The following is a 21,769-nucleotide window of genomic DNA, read 5'->3' as shown; positions in this document are numbered from 1 at the left end:
AAGTCAAAGGTCAAAATTCTGTGTAGAAGTTTTGAAGCCCTCACCTAGTGCCATCACATAAAGCAAACGGAATCGAAATCGGGTTAGAAATGGCGAAGGAGTAGCATTTTGTAGCAAAATGTACAATATAGGTCAAAGGTCAAGGTCAAAGGTCATGACTGAAATTCTGTGTAGAAGTTTCAAAGCTCCCATGTAGTGCTATCATATAAAGCAAACAGAATCAAAATTGGCTCATAAATGACAGAGAAGTAGCAAATTGAACATTTTGATCACACACGGACGCACACACGGACGGACACACGGACACACACACGTACGGAGCCCGTTTCATAGTCCCCTGCTCGAACTCGTTCGGCGGGGACAAACAAAGCAAAAGTTATTGACATTTAACACAAACAAACAAAATTAATGATGAATGCCAAAGCAAGTATGGTAAAGGTCAATCTTTTAAAAATGGACGCAAGGTAACTTACCCTCAGCAATGGACGCGAGAGATTCATTTCAGTGAAGGACACGGCCTTGTCTTGGTCGGAGACTTCCTCGAAAAATGCCTTATTTTCCTCCACATCGTCCTCGTCTAATCCCGAGCCTGGATAAGGGAGAACACGTGACAGTGGGATAGAAATCAGTCCTTTTGCCCAAGCCTTGTCTCTGATACATTTTACTGTACATTGCTGCCACTAAAAAAAGATATCTACTTGTACATGTATTTATGTGAAGTAATTCGTAGTTCACATATTGGTCAAATAATCATAATATCATCAAAAGTAGTGCTTTGTAAATAAACTGCTGGTGTTGAACTATACGACTTGTAGTCTTGCTGAACTGAGGTGTGCTCCAGCCATTCTTGCACTGGCCTCCTCAGCTTTGCCTTACAAATTCTTGTACAATTTTGTTTTAACATTAAACAACCTGTAAATGGCAACTGATTTTACAAATAAAAGGGTGAGATTCTATGATACATATTATCTACGGTGTAAGCTCGTAATCATATAAATGAGAATATTCCTGCAAATGCCTTTCATCTCATCAGGCCCCTGCATGTGTACCATACAGGAAAACAAGGATTTTGCTGTAGGTAAGCAGTTATATGGAAGAATTGATGCTCATTAAGTAACATTGCATATACTACCACCCTAAGAAAACCAAAAATATGCACGTTCTAAAGCAAGGCCTGTGTTCAGGCGAGTTTAATGTAGTGATCAGACTCTCTCTCTCTCTTTCTCTCTCCTCTCTCTCCGCTTTTCATGGTCCCCAATGATCTCCCTATATGATCTACTTATACAGTTAAATATATCACATACCGGAAATGCATGCAGTTTGTTTTGGTGCTTGATATCACCAGCAATTGAACGAGAGCAGAAAGTTTACTTACATTATACCTCTCACATCACTCGTTTGCTGATGGCTCAAAGGCACTGCATATATTGGTATTTTAGTTTGACAAAGCAGAGCTACTTGTGGTTCTACATTCTACAACAAATTTGGATACAGGGAAACCTTATTATAACTTGGATACAACGACGTGCTGCTTCTTCATAAGGTGAAGCTGGCAGTCCTGATTTTCTGTACAATTCATTCTATGGCAAAGCACTGAACTTAAAAGGTCCAAGGAAATCTAGTTCATTTCTTGTCATGGACATCCGCCTAGGTAATTTTCCCTACCGATTTTGATTTTCACACCCACTTCTGGCACTTTTGAATAAGGGACGAGAAATTGGGGAAAAAAAACTACACTGGGGAATGCCCCTCAAAATTCTGCCAAAACTTGGCAACCCACACATAGTGCAAGGTGACGCCTTCTCAGATATGAGCTGTGAAAAAAACAAACGTACATAGCTAGCACTGCGTATAGATTTACACTATCTTTTGTTTTTGAGCCTTTACCAATTATGATTACTTATTGACTATGATAGCTTTTCTTATTCTTTTTTTGCATAGTCCCATACATGATTATGTGTGTTGGTATTAAGGCAGGTGATTCTCCAAGCTGGAAAGACAATTATTTGCTTGTGCTGGCATATAGGTCTCGCCCTGAATTTACTACTTTATTTTTGTGAAGGATAGTGGGGCCTCATCACTGACAAATACGGAAATGCTTTGACAACTAAATGCAGCATATTATAGCACCCAGGGATGCCAAGTTCAAAAAAATTTTATGAGTGAGATTTTCATGACTCGGCATCTCGGCGCGCAAATGTACGCGCGAGCGAGGCCGGGTGTGGGAGGGGTTTTCCCCCCTGTGGCCTCCCACGGTAGGGAGCTTTTTCAATTTTTAGCTCTTAATGGTGCGATCAGGTGCATACTTTAGTGACTATCTTTTACTTATTTTGAAAGACAAACGGGAAATATACCTTCAATTGCAACTATCACTTTAATCTTTTGAGTTATGCTCCTTATTATAGGCCCAAGTTGCAGACTTCGCCCGATGCGTGAGAAAAATGGGTGCCATGCGTGAGATCGTGAGATGGCCCCTAAATGCTTGAGTCCCACGCAGAATGCGTGAGACTTGGTAGCTCTGTAGCACCACCTACCTTTCTGTTTCCTTTTGAGCCTCTTCTCGCTCTTGGGGTTGACTTTCACTTTGTCCCACCTGGAGAAGTCATCAAAACTTTGGACATTATCTTCCTCCTCCTCCTCCTCCCTCTCGTCTTCTTCCTCCTCATCCTCATCCTCTGAGTTGTCCATCCTCTTCTCATCTTTGCCATGTTTTTTAACCACATCAGCATCTGCTTGCTCACCATTTTCCCTCTCTATCTCCTTTGCCTCTTTCTGGGATGAAGATGAAACAATCAGAAGCTTGCTATACATCTTGCATGACTTTTCAGACGGTGAGCGACTCGCCATCTTAAAAGTTCCACAAAGTCATCCAACGTAAAATTCCCTAGATATTTGAATGGTAAATTTTCCACATTTTTTTTGTAGTCTGATGACAACTGTCCCACTTTATATCACAAAGCCTTCCTAGAATTTGTCAGATCAGAAAAACACAGTTTTAGGGGGGGGGGATTTAAATTTGAAGTCAAGATGCGCAGAAGTACACAAGGGATCTCTGACTGAATTACTGTCATAAGAAATCTAAAAAATCTCTTCCATTTGAAAAAACAAAATGGCAGTTAAATAACTGCAACAAAAACAGGAAAAAGTACCCTCTTTTTCCCTGCATTTCAACCTCACTCTTGGGACTCATCTGTTCAAACTTAGTCATGGAAGCACCAGGAGAATTTGCCTAGTTAAACCATTTTCATAGCATCCATAACTATTAACAATAACAACAACAACAACAACAACAGCAAATCAAAGAAGGTGGAAAACGGAAACATACAAATCTAGCTGATTGTTTACTACAGAACCCTTTAAAACTTAACACAAGAAAAAAAAAAGAGAAAATGCTGAATTTTACATGCTTTTCAAGGAACAAACATTTCAGTCCAGTAACAGCCAACAAGAGATTTTCTGGCATACCTTTTTCCTCTCCCGACGAATCTTGGCAATCTTCTGCTCCAGTGACGTTACAACTCGCTGTGAGGATGCAGCAGAAACGAGGTCGGATGACCACGGATCATCATCATCGGACAGGGTGTTGGCAAACTCAAAATCCTTGGAGAAGTCATCCCCTCCCTTCTTTATTCTCTTCTTAGTGGCAAGCTTCTTTGGTTTAATGGCCTAAAGTTCAGTGAAATGAAGATAATATATGCCATTTGATAATCCTTTGCAAATTGCTTTAATCAAGGCATCCTGCAGTTTTCACTAGCGTAAAATGCAACAGATAGCTCATCTCTCAAGAACTGCTGATTACTGTCCACAAGTATTTATAGATGTGACATTCAGAATAAAAATATGCATACAAAATACTGTAACTCAAAGAGGGGAAAATTGTTTCAGAGCAAACAACAGTTACTTTGACGATATCACCTAATCATTATGCAGAAGAAAAGCCAGATTGATGTGCTAAAATTCTTACCTTGATTGGGTGGTCAAATATTAATAAGGAAAAATCAATCATAAATTCACTGACATAACAATTGTGCATCAATGTCTATCTGTATGCAAATTTATTCATGATGCTTATGACATCCAAAGGAAATTTACATTTTGTTGAAGAACTTCTATTGATTATTTTTGTTCAAATTGTGCTTTGCAACGTGAGATGAAAAAAGACAAAACTACATTTCATAGGCTGATATAAAAAAAAAACATCTTGTAATATACCCCTCAATCAATTGAAGATAACAGGTGTGCTAAATTATTTACCTAAAAATGATTGACTTATATACGAACTTTATGCTTCTTTTATTTACAATGTAAAACTGTATGCTGAATACCAACATATGATATCAAACAGGTGAACTACACATGATATCATATGGGTTCATAGACTAGTACCAGCCTTTGATTGCATAAGTTTTACATGATTACAAAACAGCACACTATTTGCTATAATTCAGTTTCAGGTAAGTTTATTTCTGCATTTTTGTTTTTCAACTAGCTGATACAAAATCACATAATTGATAATCATTTTTTAACTATAATGAGAGCAATAAATAATGTAAAAAGAACAAATTTGCAAATTTATTATCAACCACGATGAATCAATGTCAAATTAAGGAATATTTACACCTCATAAAATACCACCCCCCTCCTCTCAAAAAAAAAAAAGGCATGGCAGCGACAATATAAATTTCCAAACGTTACATCATATTTCAAGACAATCCTTTTTTTTTCTTATTCACGTAAGTCAGAGTATGCCAATATATCACATTTAGTATGCACCAGAATGCACAATTTACAGCTTAAAGGGATTGTACAGTTTTTGGTTCAGACTGGGCTTCAGGTTTCCAACTTTTTAGTAAGATATTGAGAAACCTATTATGAAATATGAAAGAGCATGTAATTCCATGAGAGATTCAAAGTTTATTCTATGAATATTGGTTTCGAAATGGCTGAGATATCCAAAACAAAAAGATCCTAATAAAATGGTGGGACCCATCTTTTATTAGGATCATGTTTTTTTTCCCTCGCTTTTGGATATCTCAGCCATTTCAAAACCGATTTTCAATTTTCATCAATTAAACTTTGAATTCCTCTTGGACCTGTATGCTCTGTAACATTCCATAAGTGGTTTCTTATAATTTCACAAAAAGTTTAAAGCTCAATCCTCATCTCAACGAATATTATACCATTCCTTTAAAAATGGTAAAGCTCTAACCTGTGGGAGGGGCATACCCCTTCCCACTCGTTTCTTTGCTCTCTCAGGTAGCAGTAATGCACCACAAATTCTAACACCTCACTGCTCTCTAACCTTGGCAACTTTTATTCAATTAAGGGTGAATTTAAAGTCCCATTTGTTTAAGTTTTTCATAAGCTAGATAGTTAGATAGTAACTCCCTGTCCTACGCCTCTCCACTTCTTTCCTCTCTGAGGTGAAGGTCCCCCTCCCAAGTTTGTAGGTGGTTATCTTCCCATGCTGCATGCAGAATGAGGAGGAATCCGTTCAAGGGAAATATTGAACAATTTCACTGAAATGAGGCACCATTCACACATACAGTTTCCCATGCTAACAGAGCAGACAGTATGGGAGCTGATAGGGGGTTCCTGCTCCCTTATCTCTATGAGCATCTTTCTATTGAGCGATGAAAATTCGAGGTGATGCGAGGTGATTCACGGTGGTACACGGTGATGCGCGGTGACACCTCAAATTTTTCCTCAGTAGAAACAGATCAAGTAGTGGCCGATGCACGGTGATGCGAGGTGCTCTGTCGTCCACCTTTTGAGGTGGTCGATGCACGTGGAGGGACAATTTTCAGCAGAAACACACTGGGTAATGACATTTGCGATGTTCCGAAAGTCTCGATTATTGGGAGCTTCGCCCCGCGCTTTTCAAATCGGTTCATCGCACACTCTGACACTTGTGTACACAGCGACCGTAGTTTCGCGCGCATCATGCCTTGTATGTATGTACCCACTCCTACTAAATACATGAGGTGGTATGTAAATTGCGTGCATTCATCGTCTATTGTTTGCATACCCAACAGCCTATTATACTTGTAAACTAGCAGCAACCGTGGAAATCCACGGGTCAGAGGGCTTTTATTATTTTTTTTATTTGATTTTCCTTTTTCACATATCTGCCCCACTAAATAGGTATGCACCTGAAATGAGCTAACCCCCAGTATAAAAGGGGTACTAGGGACTTAGCATCAAGGAACAGGTCTCTTTGTTTGTTTGTTTTTTTAATTGTATGTCTAATTAAATCATATAACTAACACAATCAAATTATTTACAAATGATTTGCAATAATTAGAAAAACATATTCATTCTTCACATTCTTATTGATGAAATAAAACTTTGTGCTCCTCTCGTCTATCCCGCCACGTAATTGCTTTTATCACAGAACTTGAGTTTGGAGGGGTTAGCAGCACCCGTTGAAATCCAACGGTATTGTCTTGTTTTCCCTCATCTCGCCGCTCACACACACACACAAAATTTGGAACATATGAGCGTTTTGACATATTGAATTTGATGACAGATTGATTTAAAGTGTCTGACAAACATCAAATGGCCGCCATTTTGAATTCCAATATGGCCGCCTCGACGAAATATTCAAAATCCCTATTTCGATTTCTAAGTGGTGAGTGACGCTGAAATTAGGTGTAAACACGAATTTTACTGAGTTAAAATATTAACTCATAAGATGTGTCTGACAAACGCAATGCCTGCTATTTTGAATTCAAATGTGGCTACCAAGACAAACACCACAACTAACATTCACGAGCATGTTAACAAGTGCAGCAAAAAGGAAGCATAATGCACCTTTCACTGACGTCACAATGTAAATACAGCACCGTGCACTCAATCAGTTACAAACGCGCGCTCAATCAGGTAGCCTAATTTACAAACCCAAGATAGAGATTTTCAACACTCCAACATGGCAACTTTGTATAAAATTCAAATTGGCTGCCGTGCAGCTTGTCAGACATATCAAATAAGTCTTTTATTGAAGTCATCATATCACCATGCTTTTATGTATCAAATTCCAATGGCTTATGTCATTCAGAACTGAAGATAGGGATCTTTGACGGCGGCCATATTGGAATTCAAAATGGCAGCCGACCCCATGGCCAGATCTCTTGGATCCGGCAATTTTTGAAATCAGCGCCCAAAAATACCCCTATATGCAAAATTTCATACTTTCCGCCGGATGTGAGCATCTTTTTCACATATCTGCCCCACTAAATAGGTATGCACCTGAAATGAGCTAACCCCCAGTATAAAAGGGGTACTAGGGACTTAGCATCAAGGAACAGGTCTCTTTGTTTGTTTGTTTTTTTAATTGTATGTCTAATCAAATCATATAACTAACACAATCAAGTTATTTACAAATGATCTGCAATAATTAGAAAAACATATTCATGAATAAAACACAAAAAGAAAGAACAAAGTGACAAGACATTGAAAATAACCTCCAATATTGAATAAGCAATACCGGTACACATATACCATGCCACCGACACAGTAAATAGACTACACATACATGTATATATATACTTAAACGACTAACTATATTATCACAAAAAGGGGTTCTTCAAACAGACACCGTACTGGCAGCCCCAATCTAAAAATAAAAGGAAAACAAAACTTCAATCCATCAAGGGTCAATGAAATCAGGACACACTCCACGTGCTGAAACGCATATTCTATGCACTAATACCACACATTTTAAACCAACCCTACTTCTCGAGCACTGAATTCATATTCAAACACAAACAAACATTCAATTGTAGAGCGAGCGCGCACTGACCCAAGTGACTCAAGGGGGAAAGAAAAAATAATTCATGGGCCCAGAATTTGTAACTAATGTAGGACTTGTCGAGGCCAAAACAATAATGTTACTCCCACTGCACTGGAAAATCACGATGGCATGGTACTGTATTCATACAATGCACTGCACAAAACATATAAATTAAACATTTTGTTTTAAGGCAATACAAAAGAAGACATTAAGAGGAAGACAAACTAGCTTCTACATAATCATGAACCGAATCTCCATTTTCTAAAATGCTTAGGGAGCTTATTGTTCTTCTTAGCCAAGTAATATTCAATTTCCTTTTGTCTTTTAACAAATGTCTCTTTGTTTTTAACTAAACTAGCATACCTATGTGTAACACAAGGCAAGGTATCCACAGTGTAATAACAGGGTTCTCTCTCATTCCTACATGTACATGTTGATTGTATATTACTAATGTCATTGCTTACATGTATGTAAAGGTAATTTAGATCCGGATTAACTTAAATTCATGAGGTTATTGATACTATATTTAGACAGGTGCTAGCACTGAGTAGCAGAGTATCCTGGTATCAGTAAAAATGCAAAAGAAAAGCAAAATCTTCGTACATGCCGATGCAGTGACTAAATACATGAACAGGGGTTGAATGAATGTGCTGACTAGCCAGAATTCGATCACAAACAGGTGCCGCAACGTCCCCAATGCAACTTTGTGCCAACAACAGTTCTATGGCACAGTGGGCACACAGTGCATTATTCAGAGCCAGGCAGAGGCCTTGAGCGTGCATTGATATTGAACGCACATCGGCTAACCAAAATCTGATTGCATTGACAGGATTTTGGTTGGTTATCAATATCAGGATTCATAGCAATTTACTTTTCGATTTTCTGAAATTCTGATGTATTTAACAAAATTACAATTGAAATAAAAGAAGTTCATTATTATAGACTCTACTCTAGATCTCCATTTAACATGATTTGACATAGAAATAAACTTAGTTAGACTAGAGTCTAGTCTAGCGGCTAGGATAGGGGCTCTGACCCACAGACGCAGACGTTAGACACAGTCTGTGAGTCAAGTCCGAGTCTCTCTAAAAACGTTAGACTAGAACGTCTAGAAGCTACTCCTAGATCTAGATTCCTAGTGCAGAAAAGCTTAACAGTTAGATTTCTAGATCAGTCCGGGAAACCCGCTCATGAGGACCGCTCCCGCGTACGAGGCCTGCCCCGCCTCATGCCCCGCCTCATGAGGACCGCCCCCACGCCTCATGAGGCCCAGGGGGGAACGCCTCATGGGCCCCCTATTCACTTCTATTCATCTCACATCTGACGTATAAATTGTCGCAACTTTGCACGGTGATTTTTTTGTTACACACACATGTTCACTATCCATGATGAAAAGAAGAAAAAATCCTATCTGTTTTTTTTCTTCAAAAATTGAGTGTTAATCAACCGATGCAGAGCGCCCATCGGGATGGGCACTCTGATATTAGACCAAGCGGAAATAAACCCAGGGGGCAGAAGAGAGGTTCGAAGAGTTCTTTTTTTTTTTTTTTTTACGGGTGATAGGTACACGTAGAGGTAGCCTGACCAGACACTGTGCGACAGCGCTGCGTGTAGTTAACGTAGAGGAAGACAACATACACGATTATCAACACGTGGGACTATTCAAGATCAAGAGACGGTTCGGTAAAAAGTAAGTCGCTCCGGCTAAATATCCTTACTGTAAATCACAACACAGTGTCGACAAAAAAGAGTATGAACTCACCTCTTCATCACTACTAGTGTCTTCAGAGTCAATGGCAATGTCCTCGTCATCTGCAATCGTCCCGATTAACCCAGACGGGAGAGCCATGCTACACGCGAACAGCCTGGCGTTACTGTTTAAATTGCATAATGCACACACATCCACAGTGCATGTCGAATATCTGTAACCACGTGTGCGACGGTACTGTACATGTATCCTCCCCCCCCCCCCGCCCCCCCCCCCCCCCCCCCCTCCTGTTCCGCCGGCCATGCAATTGCAATATTCAGGATTTTACGGAAGGGTTCAAAATATAGAAAAAGCCTATTGTGGACCTTTTCAAATTTCTTCTGTTGCCACTATGGAAGAATAGTCATAAATAAAGCTCGTTATTCCGTTATTCCGAAACACGCAATTCAAATGCCGTTTACTAGTACTAGTTAGTAGTTTGTACTACAAGTCTACATGATGTAATTGTCTGGTAGATCTTCCAGTCACCTACTTCATACCAGTCGCAGGACCGTCAACACGCGGAAACCCACATAAGCTTCAAGTTCCATTTGCCAGAACTCGCTTGTATCAATCAGATGCTATTCGGCTGTGAAACTCCCTACCGACCTTCCACCATTAGCTGCACCTCCTTGGAGATCTTCAAGAAGGAGGTGCAACTTGTAAAGCTCCGATGAGCTCTCATCTTGTTTTTTAGCCGCACATAGAAATTTTTGTAGAGGATTTTTTACACTGCAAAAAGTCCGGTGTTAAATAGTGAACACCGAGCTGGTGTTAAATTTTCGGTGCTCATTTATGGTGTTAAATTAACACCTACGGGTGTCATTTCCAAATTTTAGACTGTTTTTTGAAGAGTTTCTTAGTAACTGCACTTCTTGTTGATTTTTAATTTAAACAAGACGATCAAGAATTTTACATTAAAATACTAGATTTTTGAAAAAAATGTGAAAATAAATTTACACCAAAGTAACACCAGCTGGTGTGGTCCCTTATTGAAGCTGGACGGGTGTTAAACCATTGATATTAACACCAGCAAATATCAAATCAACACCATGTGGTGTCATTTTTGAATTAACACCAGTACAGTGTCAAAATAACACCAGGTACAGTGTCAAATTAACACCACGAAGTGTCAGGTGAACACTTTTCAACACCATCACAGTGCATTTTTAACACCTGTCGGTGTGGTCCTTTATTGAAGTTTGATCGGTGTTAGATTTAACACCCGTGGTGTTGAATCTAACACCGATGTTTTTACAGTGTACCTGCACACTGTACACCCAGCACTTGACAAGCACAAGGTACGATAATACGCCAGAGGGGGACTGTACCAGACTGGAAGAAGAAGACGTAGTATCTGATGTTCGTCAATCCCAAAACGAGTTGTTATTTGTTTCGTCATTCCCAAGGTTTGTTTATCGGAAGCTCGTTAAACCAAAAATGAAATAAGGTTCTTTAATAAAAAACAGACAAACAAATAAACAAAAACACCTCCCCCCCCCAAAAAAAAAAAAAAAAAAAAAAATGTGTACCAAAGAACCTTCGGAATTATAATTTCATTTCAGTTACGAATTAACGAACATGATTTTACCAGCATGCTGTAAGCAGTTTATCCAAAAATGAAATAAGGTTCTTCAATAAAAACAAACAAACGTGTAACTACTTTAAAAAACACCTTCGGATTGTGGATAACTTGATTTCATTTTTGAATTACCTGCTGCAAGCAGTCAGTGTTCTATGATCGATACTGCATGATATAAGCTATATTACGCCGAGAAATTTCAAGAGGGTTTTTCTTTTTCAGGAATCAGAATGTCAGCTGTAGGCCTATCTACCAATGCAGTATGTGATGGTGATGACTGAAACATCGTTTAACCCTATAAAAGCCTAAGCTATTTTGACCCCTTCCAGGCCCAAGGGGAGGGGGGCACATTGTGCCCCCGATATAACTTCTTGTATGATGTATGACCGTCATATTTGGCACATGGATAGAGCAGCTCATACTCTACATGACCCAACATTTGAAATTTCTCAAGGTCATCCACTGAGGGCGCTATTTACCAAAATATAAAGAAATTCATAGGAAATATGCCAGAATCATGTTTTTTTTCTTTGTATTTCTTTATCCCCAGCATATATGTTTTTATTTTATATCAATCATACCAACACGTCTACTTCATCAACTATAAGTGACGCGTCTCTGCTGGAAATCAGCGACCAGCCCACTGCTGCCCCTATCGCACCCCCAGGGTCACGTTCATGAAGGAGATAAAGGAAATGTTCGCCATCATCCGTTCACGACACAGGTAAATTCCAAACTTGATTCAGTGGTGAACGAAATTGCTCTTCTTAAATCTGATCTGAAAGATACAAAAAAGACTGTTTTGGATTTGGAAACTGGCCTAACACACACCTCTATTGTTTGATGCTTATGTCATATAAAAATAAAGGAAACCATTTTAGAGTAATTCACAACCATAATCACTTCATTATTTGGTCCTTCAGCAAATTACAGCCAAGAAAACTCCCATTTCATCAATTATTATATTATTTTTATACTGAAATTGGAACAAAAAATCATGCAAAATCTGACGAATATGGTTGTCAGTTTACGGTTGCCATGGCAACCAGCAATATCGGACATAGCGAAATTTTACATCAAAATGTTCGCAATAAGATTTTAGGAAAAGTCACCAAATTTGGTTGAAATCGGGTAAAGGGTGCAGGAGTGGCAAACGAAAATATGGTAGGGGGCACAATGTGCCCCCCCCCCCCCTTGAGCTTTATAGGGTTAACCCTCTGTGTGCTTTGCGTGCTGATTGGTAGAGAAAAAGCCCATTATAGCGTTGTACACACTGTCCAAAGGCCCTGACACAGAAAGCGTTAGGCAAGTTGAAAAGTCAGACCCCGGGAGTTTAACCTGGGCTATAGCTTCGCTTTGTTTTGTTTTCAGATGCGCTTATTAGAGGATTGTAAAGATATCCATTTAGAGTGAGGAAAACAAGGCTTGTAAAAGAGGGCGCCGCTGATGTTTCCTCTATAAATCCAAGTGCCCAATCGGTTTATCAATCATGTCTGCTATTGCTCTGTGTTGCTAGCGATCAACTCGTATAAAGGGCGCACGACTTCCAAGGGAAGTTAATGCGATTTTGACGTCACGATCGCATTTAATAATGATTGTATAGTAGTGACAGATAATCATAAATATTGTGAGATTAGAGATGTGCGTGTCTTTTTCGCCTACGAGTCCTATAGGTTTATGGATGTGTTCAGGGTAATTGTCATCTCGATAGCCTCATTATCGTTAAACACATAATTACATACTCAGTGGAAGAAATAGACAGCAAATGGAAGCAAATTAAAGCAGCCCCGAACGAGGAAATTATTCTGTTGCTGTAACTGTTACTTTTTTTTTCTTTTTCTTTTTTGCTGCCCCTACTTACGTGACTGCTACCGAAGACGTAAACTAATGTACAAGTGGAGATTAGATTTGGTCAATTCGTTTATCGATCTTCACGAATTCCCTTTCCAGTCGATTGCTTTGTTTGTTTCTCTGTTGGTTTCCACTGGTTGTTGAAAAGGTCGTTATATCGTTGACATGGTGACAACTTGATTTTGACTTCTCTCACAAACGACCTTTTTTCAGAAGTGGAGCATGTAAACCATCGTTATCACGATCATCAGACTGTAAAGGGGGACTGTTGGAAAAGATAACAAGTTCAAAGTTCCCATACAGGAAAATAAAAGAGACACTATTACACCTTTTGCTATGCATTCCTTTAATTCTTTTCTTTGTTGTTTAGAAATATACCCAACATGTTCAATAAACTGGAAACAAGAGAGTGTAAAAGGGATGGTAAAATATTGGTTGAGGTAAGGATTTAGCTTTTAACTTTTGGCAAGATCATTAGGAACCACTCATAATTCCAAAGGAATTACAGGTTTATCTTACGAAAATCAGTTTTGAATGGTTGAGATATATATCTAGAAACAAAGTGGTCCTGATAAAAAGTGGAACCCACCTTTTATTAGGACCACTTTGTTTTACTTTGTTTTTGGACTTCTCAGTCATTTCAAAACCGATTTTCATCAAATAAACTTTGATTGCCTCTTAGAATTGTATGCTCCTTATTCATAGGTGGTTTTGAATGACCTCACAATTAAATAGTTAAAATCGAAATTCTCCATGCATCTAAACCAAAACTAAACCATTTCTTTAACTATAGAGAAAAACATAACAGATTCATTATCAAAGAGAAACTGACCTTTCATATCTATATCATAATAGATGAAAAAATGAGCAAAAAAAAAAAAATGGAATTCAATGGGGATTCGAACCCGAAACCTCCGGCTTGCTAGATCTGTGCCCTTACAAACTGATGAACTATGGAAACCCTTTAGCACGTACGATGTTTGTCCGTGAAACCCCTTATTCTCATTGCTCATGTGGTCAGAAACTATATTGTTATCAACCTCACATAAATCCGAATAAAGATAGAAATGATAAATGCGAGGGATCACCGAAGTGATGCAGCTATGTGATTGTAATGAATACAAATAGAGGGAAAATAACCAGAAATATACTGGTCAGTTTCCTTCTATTTGTATAAAAAGTGTGAGTACAAATCAGGTAATGACACATTCTCTTGAAGGAATGAATGTGTGATAACAGTATTGATGGCATATTCTCTTAAAGAAGAGAAAGTGAGACATAATTGATGATAATGATGAAATATTCTCTTAGAGCAGAAAATATAACGAAGACAATGATGATGACACATTCCCTTGACATAAAGAGAAAAAATAATGAGGGCTCATTCTCTTGATGCAGATCGAAAAAGTCACATTTTCTTGAAGAATAGTCTGTGTGAATACAATGATGATGGCACGAGCTCTTGCAGCAGAATATTTATATAATTGCGGTGTGAATATTCTTTTTCAAACTGATCAAATAATGTGATGATGTAATGCATATTAATACCTTGTACTTTGTTGTACTTTTTGTTGGATGACGTATGGAAAATAAATGAAACTGAACTGAACTGTATGAACTACTCTATGTGCGTGTGTGTGCCCTTGGAGGTGTTGTGTGTGTGTGTGTGTGTGTGTGTGTGTGTGTGTATGTGTGTGTGTGTGTGTGTGTGTGTGTGTGTATGTGTGTGTGTGTGTGTGTGTGTGTGTGTGTGTGTGTGTGTGTGTGTGTGTGATTGCAGTGATCGCAGCACATTCTCCTGAAGTAGAGAATGCGTGATTGCAATGGTGATGGTACATTTTCTTGAAGAAATTGTAATAACACAGAGCCTAACAATGCTTTGCTTTTTAGTGGACCTCTCTATTCTTTCTTCTTTTTTTTTCAACTGAAGCATGACTTTGTATTTTTTTTTTTGCAAGTATGCGCTCCTATGTTTATTGATACCGTTTATCAATTAAGACAAATGTTCTTTGTTTATGATGTAAAACTTGATCTATCTTGTGTTATGTTTTTGTTGAAAAAGAAAAAAAGAAGAAGAATGAAAATAAATGAATTGAATTGAATTGAATTGAACAATGATGGTGGCACATTCTCTTGAAGAAAAGAATGTGTGATTGCAATGCTGATTGCACATCTCTAGAAGCACAACATGACTCGTGTGAGTACAATGATGATGGCACATCTCTGGAAGCAGAAAAGAAGATATGGATACAATGATGGTGGTACATCCTCTCGAAGCAGAAGATGCATGATTACAATGATGATGGCACATTCTCTTGAAGTAAAGAATGTGTGACTACAATACTGACTGCACGTCTCTTGAAGCACAGAATAATACAATAATGATAGCACATCTCTAGAAGCAGAACAACATGTAAATACAATCATGACGTGCACATTACTTGAATATGAGACCGTTCTAAAGCAAATGATTTTCACACAACAATAGATATATAATGTACTCTTAAATGAATTATTTAATGTACTCTTAGATGAATCCCACGAGGATTGGAACGATCATCCTCCAGCATTCCCACTGATTCCCACTGACACTATATTAGGCAGTGCATACACATTGTGACCAAAAGAGAACTGGATATTCCAGGTTTCAAATTCGTGCTCGTTCACATGGTTGATGTAAAACTGCACAGTCATGTTTTTCTGCTATTTTGTTTGTTTGTTTGTTTGTTTGTTTGTTTTTGGTGTTGGTACTGGCAGTTGGTGTTATTGTAATTCTGTTTTAATTTATTGATGAAGTTGATATTCTATGTGGGTTGTCCATCAAACGTTCATGGCATAATGGGAGATATTCCCCAGAGGCGGTCAGTCTCCGATATAAAAGCAAGAAAAAAAAATTGAACTCATGACGTGAAGACATTATAAGATAAGATCTGCAGCGCTGCATTTTATGACTGTGCTTCGTGTTTTCACAGAACTTCAGTGTTCAAACACAATATTGTACATAATGGCCCATTAATCAGACAATACTGACGGGATGACTTGTAAAATCTTAAAACTTTTTGCATATTTCAAAGAAACCACACCCCATCGTGCCCATGTGGCTGAAGACATTATTCATTTTAATGAGACGATGCACGTCGTGTATGCCACGTTACATTTCCCATTGTTATCAAATTTGTTTGCTGTTGCTGTTTTTTTTTTTTCAATCCAGAGTTGGATCGTGACACACAGTCTTTTTCTTCTGATATCTTGTTTTGCCTTGATGCCGTTTTCCCGGTTGTTGCTCCTTTGCGAGCTCGTTTGTTACTGTAAAAGCCTACACGTAGACATAACACAGCATTAAATTTAACGCGGGCATTTTATAATCTCACTTTATAACTGTGTCTGAAAAATTGGGGGGGGGGGGGGGGGCTTATGTCCAGTAAAACTCAGTTGAGTTAGGGTTTCATTCGCCTGACTCGGAAGGAATTACGTATACTGTATACTACAATGGGGTAATGTTCGTTATTCCGGATATTGGTTGATCCGATAAACATGATATACGGTCGTTATTCTGAAGATTCTTCGAAATATAAACTCTGTAGATTTAATTTGATATAGACGTCCGTTAATCCGAAAATGGGATTTGTTAATCCGAACATTTTTGGCGTTATTCCAAAGACTCATTATTTCAAAGGTTCGTTAATCCGATAATAAAGTAAGCCTTGTTATTCCGAAGGTTCAATTTTCAAGCACTTTGCCTAGTTTTGCATGTTTTGTAATTAGATATACACTGTATTAGATGCGGGGACTGCAAACTATACAAGACCTGCATTTTTTAGCAGTTCCCTTCTTTTCCAACAACTTTCTATCATGAAATTTTCAACATTGTGTCTCAGTTTACATTTTTTATAACATTGTTGCGTTATTATGTGTATTCAAATGTTAAAATTACATTTGTTGGAAATAAATATTCAATAAACGAAAATGATGGAATTGATCGGTGTTTTGGGCATGTTTGTTGTTGTTGTTGCTGCTGCTGCTATTTCTGCTGCTGCTGCTGCTGCTGCTGTTGTTGTTGTGTGTGTGTGTGTGTGTGTGTGCAGGTTCATTGATTAGGAGTCCTCTCCGATTTGGCACGGATATTCAAAAAAAGAAGTGATGGAATCGTGAGCTCCCACGCAGTATTAGATCGGATCGGAAGCACGGCAGGGAGGATCAGAAGCAACTCACGGGCCAGCGCGTTCTTCTTCAATCAAACAGAAACTCGTCGATTTTACATCTGATGTGTAGTCTCCGTTCCACACTTCAGTTTGTAGGCTACATGTTTGTATTGAGCGACAGAGTTCTGTATTTCATTTATCTATTTATTTATTTAGTTGAATAAAACCGACTCAACGAAAGAATAAATGGCTAGTTTGGATGTCTTTTTTTTAAATCCCATTCAAGACTCTGATGCATGATACGTTTACTCTGTATATACTTTTAATATTGGGTATATAGAGCCTACTTTTTCGGGCTACAACTGCTAAAACGTTTAAAAAAGCGGAGTGTTTGTTCTTTGATTATGGATACCTCCACATGCAATCAAAACTGTGGAGTGGAGCCTCATGTCAAGGGGTTAAGATTAAAGCAACTATGAAGTGTCTTACAGATATATACATTAATGAACTAACTGTCACATTATTTTTAGTATAATATAGGCAGTATTTAATCCTCATGATGCACGTCCACCATTTCAAGTGCCAAAGACAATACAATATACTTAGTATTCAAGTTGTCTGTAATGCAGCACTGACGCATGTTGAATGGGGACGTGAAATCAAAAGTCACCTTTCGCGCTGCATAATATTTCGATATCAAAACTGTCCGTTAATGGAGACTATCGTCCACTAAGCATCGATTCGCTGGAAAAAAAAAAGATCGTGCGCTGTTATCGACATTTTTTTTTCTTAGAGTCCTTCACCATTTCCTTCTGCATATCGAACGAGTGAAGTTTCAAGATCACGACCTTTCTATCTTATATATATAGATAGCATGGGTTTGATGTGCATGGGGTGAGGGGAAGTGTAACAGTGAGCATACAAGTCGAAGTGTTCCAATTTCTTCTTGTTGTTGCTGTTCTTCTTCTTCTTCTTCTTCTTCTTCTTCTTCTTCTTCTATAAATAAAGATAGTGATGTCCACTCACGTCGACCATAATATGGACCTGAGGAACGGACAGTAATTACGGTGGCCCTGTTGATGGGTTGACAACTCTCATGCATGCATACACGTCAGAAATAATCGTAAAAAGAGAAAGATATAGAGGGAAAAAAAAAGAAAACAAAAACAAAACGGAAGCCCAAACCTAAAGAATGCTTCCAGCCTGAGAGAGAGAGAGAGGGAGGGAGAGAGAGAGGGAGAGAGAGAGCGAGGGGGGGGGGGGAGGATGAGCAAAAAGTAAGTTGATATACACTTTTCTTTCGTCAAAGCCAGAGGGTAGATATGCGCATGTGCAGAACTCCATGAGGCGTGAACAATTAAATTCAAACTTAACTGAACAAACGCTGCACTGGATTGTGCCGAGTAACTTCCCTGTAAAGAAATAGGCGGTATTTATTTTCAACACAAAGACAAGTCCTTTGAAACAGGAAATGATGCGGTTAGAAAAAAAAGGAAATGATACGATACAAATTGTAAAATCCTCCTTCTGATAGTTATTAACAAAATCAATGAGTTAGTTGATGTCAAATTCATAAATCATTTTCGACATTAATGTCATCATTTGCAGTTTCCTTGTATAGAAATCGTATTTCACCAAGTATACATGAAAACGCCGTAATTCATCTGTGATTCATTTTTTCCCTATAAAGGGCCTATATACATTTTCCCTTTCCAACGCAGGGCAAACCAAAATTTTAAACCTTTGAGAAATGAAAATCATTCTTTGATAAAGAGCAATGGGCAATAGATTTATACTGTTGGAACATGCCCCTGCATGAGTACAAGAATGATGGCTCTACAACGTACCTTTCATTATACATCATTGTTCATACACTATCCAATATCACCGCTTAACATAATTATTCTTCAGTCCATTCCCGTTTTCTCACAAAGCGAACCAGATACACACCGAAACCGTGATTTTTTACGCCTTTACTCAATGCCTTTTCCTTCTGACCATAGACCAATATTGATATTGTGAACAAAATGAAACACGACACAGCATCACAACACAACAAAATCAAAACCCAAACTGCCCAAATCGAAATTAAAACAGTAACGCTCTTAAAGGGATGGTACAGTATTGGTGGAGACGAAAATTGGGCTTTAACTTTTTTTTGCGAGATACCAAGAAAACACTTATGAAATAGTACAGAGCATACCATTTAAGAGGGAATTCAAAGTTTATTTGATAAAAATCGGGTTTGGAGCAGCTGAAACATCCAAAAACAAAGAAAAACAAAACGATCGTATAATAAAAGGTAAGTCCCACACTTTATTTTAATCGCTCTGTTTTTGGATATCTCGGCCATTTCAAAGCCAATTCTTATCAAATAAACATTGAATCCCTGTTGGAATTACATGCTCTTTCATATTTCATAAGAGATTTCTCACTATCTCATCAAAAATGATAAAACCTGAAGTTAAGTCTCAACCAAAACTATACGATCCCTTTAAGCTTTTACCTGTGTTCAGATATTTAGAATATGCCTCATTTTGAATTTATATTGTATTCAATATAATCATGCAGAATCATAAAGCAAAAAACAAACGAACAAACAAACTATTATAGTCAAAATTACACAAATCAAATAGTACCAAATTTCCAAGATATCATATGTCATAGTATACCAAAATTACCAATAGTCGGATACCAAAGTTTTCCCGTCAATTTTGATTACATACAGCGTTATAACTTACACGTGCATGTCCACGTGGTTATGAAAGCAGAATTCTGACAAAGGTTTATCTGAAGCGGAATCTGTTTCCATAAGGCGGACAAAACCACGCAAAATCAGACGACGGTATGCCGCTGATGACCCCCCCCCCCCCCCCCCTCATAACTGCTTTCGTCGAACAAAGAGGGAGCTTTTCCGAGAGCTACGAAACAATATCCGACGCTTCAATTGGCGACAAAACGGTGCACCGCGGCATCGTCATTTCGGAGGAATATGCGGAGAGGGTTCATCGTCCAAAGAGAGACAGCTCTCAGTATTGCGAAGTCAGTGCCAGGATTATGTCGCGTCATTTTGTGCCACCGTTATGATGTGATGTCCTTTCCACGGTACTCACGCTTGCAGTGATTGTTTTTCCCCTTTTTATCAGTCAGAAATGGTGAACAAATGATAGTCATTTGACGTGAACCAGACTTAGTATCACTTTGACTCCCGCACTTCGACTCTTTGATGACAAGGATCTGGTTGTACTCCAACGCTCTAGTCAAATTCCTCAAAACAAAGTAAGTATAAGTTTCAATTACGTTGGTTGAGGGTTTTAAGAGAGTTAAGACTTTGCTGTAGTGTTGATTTATATTGATGTGAAACTCTTATTAGTAAATCCAGGATGTAAGAATTAAACTTGTCATGGAATTTCATTAAAAAAAGAGTTTATACACGAATCTCTTCCTTTTTTTTCGTACCACAAACTGGAACCCGGTATTCGCTGGTATTTTCTAATATTATTTTTTGGTATTAACTAACATACGCTAGCATCAGATATTTTGCTACTTTCTAGTAATTACATTAAAAATTGTGTAAGATAGAGAGAAAATAGCCCAAAACTCTTGATCTATACACGCCATGACCAAGCAAGAAAGGCCCCCCCCCCCCCCCCCGAGTATAAACCCCTCAAAGCATAATCTCATTATCGTAAATCCCGGTTAGAGCATAAAACATTGAAATGACAATCGCTTTGTTCAAACGCGATGGATGAATATCGGATTTCCTCAAACGTCTTTGTTTTTGATGCTAACTAGTTCAAAAGGCCATCATTATAAGACATCTAAAATGATTTCCCTCGTACTTGACAAAGATGCCTATAGACAGGCGTAACGAGACTTTTTACGACGGAGGTTCAAAGTTTTTGAACTTTTACATTCTAAACAGAGCTCTGTATACCATTCTCCTCTTATATGGGGACATAGGTGTGAATGTAAAGTTGGTACTAAACTATATTTGTCTTTTATCATGCATTGTGAGATGCATCACATATTCATCCTAAACGGTCGTACCAAACTAACCAAAAATACTCCCCCAGCAAAATACAAAAAGCAAAACGTTACGGTACGTTACGGCAAAACGTTACGGCAAAACGGTACGTTAAGTTACGGGATTCTCGCGTGGGGAAATACATATAAAACATTCTTAAATAAATTACTTTTATTGCAAAAGAAATCACTTCGTGTTATATGTCATACTGCATTTTTGTCCCATACTGACCAACTATTTTATGAGCATAAAATATTGAAAATTAATGATTTGTATTTGTTTAATCTAGGACAATTTATGTATAACTATAATAAAAATAATCTCCCAAATATATTTGAAACAATGTTTCAAAGAAATCAATCCGTTCATAATTATCCAACACGGCGATCAAATGATTTCCATTTGCCATTTCTGAAAACTTTGTTGGCTCAAAACACATTTATTTACGACGGGCCAAAGTACTGGAATTCACTTCCCAGTAACATTACAACAGCTCAATCTCTGAATTCCTTCAAGAATAAATTAAAATCATTTTTATTGAAATTTTATAACATCCAACAGAGTTAGTTTCCCTTTATCATCTCGTCAAGTCATCATTCTTTTTTACATAAGTCCTCCTAAGTATGTC

General features: G+C 38.1%; 1 protein-coding gene across 1 annotated transcript in view; it reads right to left on the bottom strand.

Moving 5' to 3' along the window:
• The window catches only part of LOC139728402 (probable ATP-dependent RNA helicase DDX27), a 67,293-nt gene extending 57,637 nt beyond the window's left edge, over positions 1 to 9,656 (bottom strand). The window contains exons 1-4 of the mRNA XM_071639341.1: positions 9,555 to 9,656; positions 3,466 to 3,666; positions 2,535 to 2,772; positions 474 to 577 (exon numbers count right to left, since the gene is read on the bottom strand). Coding sequence (XP_071495442.1) covers positions 474 to 577; positions 2,535 to 2,772; positions 3,466 to 3,666; positions 9,555 to 9,641 — 630 coding nt within the window. The 5' untranslated portion in view covers positions 9,642 to 9,656. The remainder of the gene's footprint in view (positions 1 to 473; positions 578 to 2,534; positions 2,773 to 3,465; positions 3,667 to 9,554) is intronic.
• Positions 9,657 to 21,769: the final 12,113 nt, after the last annotated feature.

Source organism: Diadema antillarum, unplaced genomic scaffold, assembly GCF_040938485.1.
Source record: "Diadema antillarum isolate AM-2024a unplaced genomic scaffold, OU_Dant_1.0 seq00000177_RagTag, whole genome shotgun sequence".
NCBI lineage: Eukaryota > Metazoa > Echinodermata > Echinoidea > Diadematoida > Diadematidae > Diadema > Diadema antillarum.
Note: the sequence above shows the minus strand (reverse complement) of the source record. Positions and strands in the feature narration are given on the sequence as shown.